The sequence below is a fragment of the Gekko japonicus genome, unplaced genomic scaffold, assembly GCF_001447785.1.
Source record: "Gekko japonicus isolate JY-2015 unplaced genomic scaffold, Gekko_japonicus_V1.1 scaffold126728, whole genome shotgun sequence".
Lineage (NCBI taxonomy): Eukaryota > Metazoa > Chordata > Lepidosauria > Squamata > Gekkonidae > Gekko > Gekko japonicus.
In genome coordinates, this window is record NW_015286642.1 from 1 (window position 1) to 319 (window position 319).

Sequence of the window (319 nt, forward strand, 5' to 3'; positions counted from 1 at the left end):
GCCGACCCAAGAAACGGCTGGGTCAGGCGAGGCCGGAGAAGTGCTACTGAAGGAGGCCCTGGAGGTCGGTCAGCCCCAGATGTCGCACCAGCTCCAGCGGCGTCCGCCCCTCGGCATCTCGGTGGCGCAGGTTGGACCGAGGCGCCAGGAAGCCTACGATGTCGGCGTGTCCTTCCCGGATGGCCACGTGCAGGGGCAAGGAGCCGGAGGCGTCCGGGACGTTCACATCTGCCCCGTGTTCCACCAGGACGCTCAGGGTGTCCAGGAATCCGGTGCGGGCAGCGTCGTGGGCGGGGGCCGTGCCCGACTCATCCTGGAC

At 69.3% G+C, this 319-nt stretch overlaps 1 protein-coding gene across 1 annotated transcript; it reads right to left on the minus strand.

Moving 5' to 3' along the window:
- Window positions 1-24: 24 nt before the first annotated feature.
- On the minus strand, window positions 25-316 carry LOC107125498 (cyclin-dependent kinase 4 inhibitor D-like; the record flags this gene model as incomplete). Its single annotated transcript, XM_015428916.1, has 1 exon — window positions 25-316. A coding segment is annotated over one exon (273 nt), but the record flags the coding sequence as incomplete, so codon positions are not given.
- Window positions 317-319: the final 3 nt, after the last annotated feature.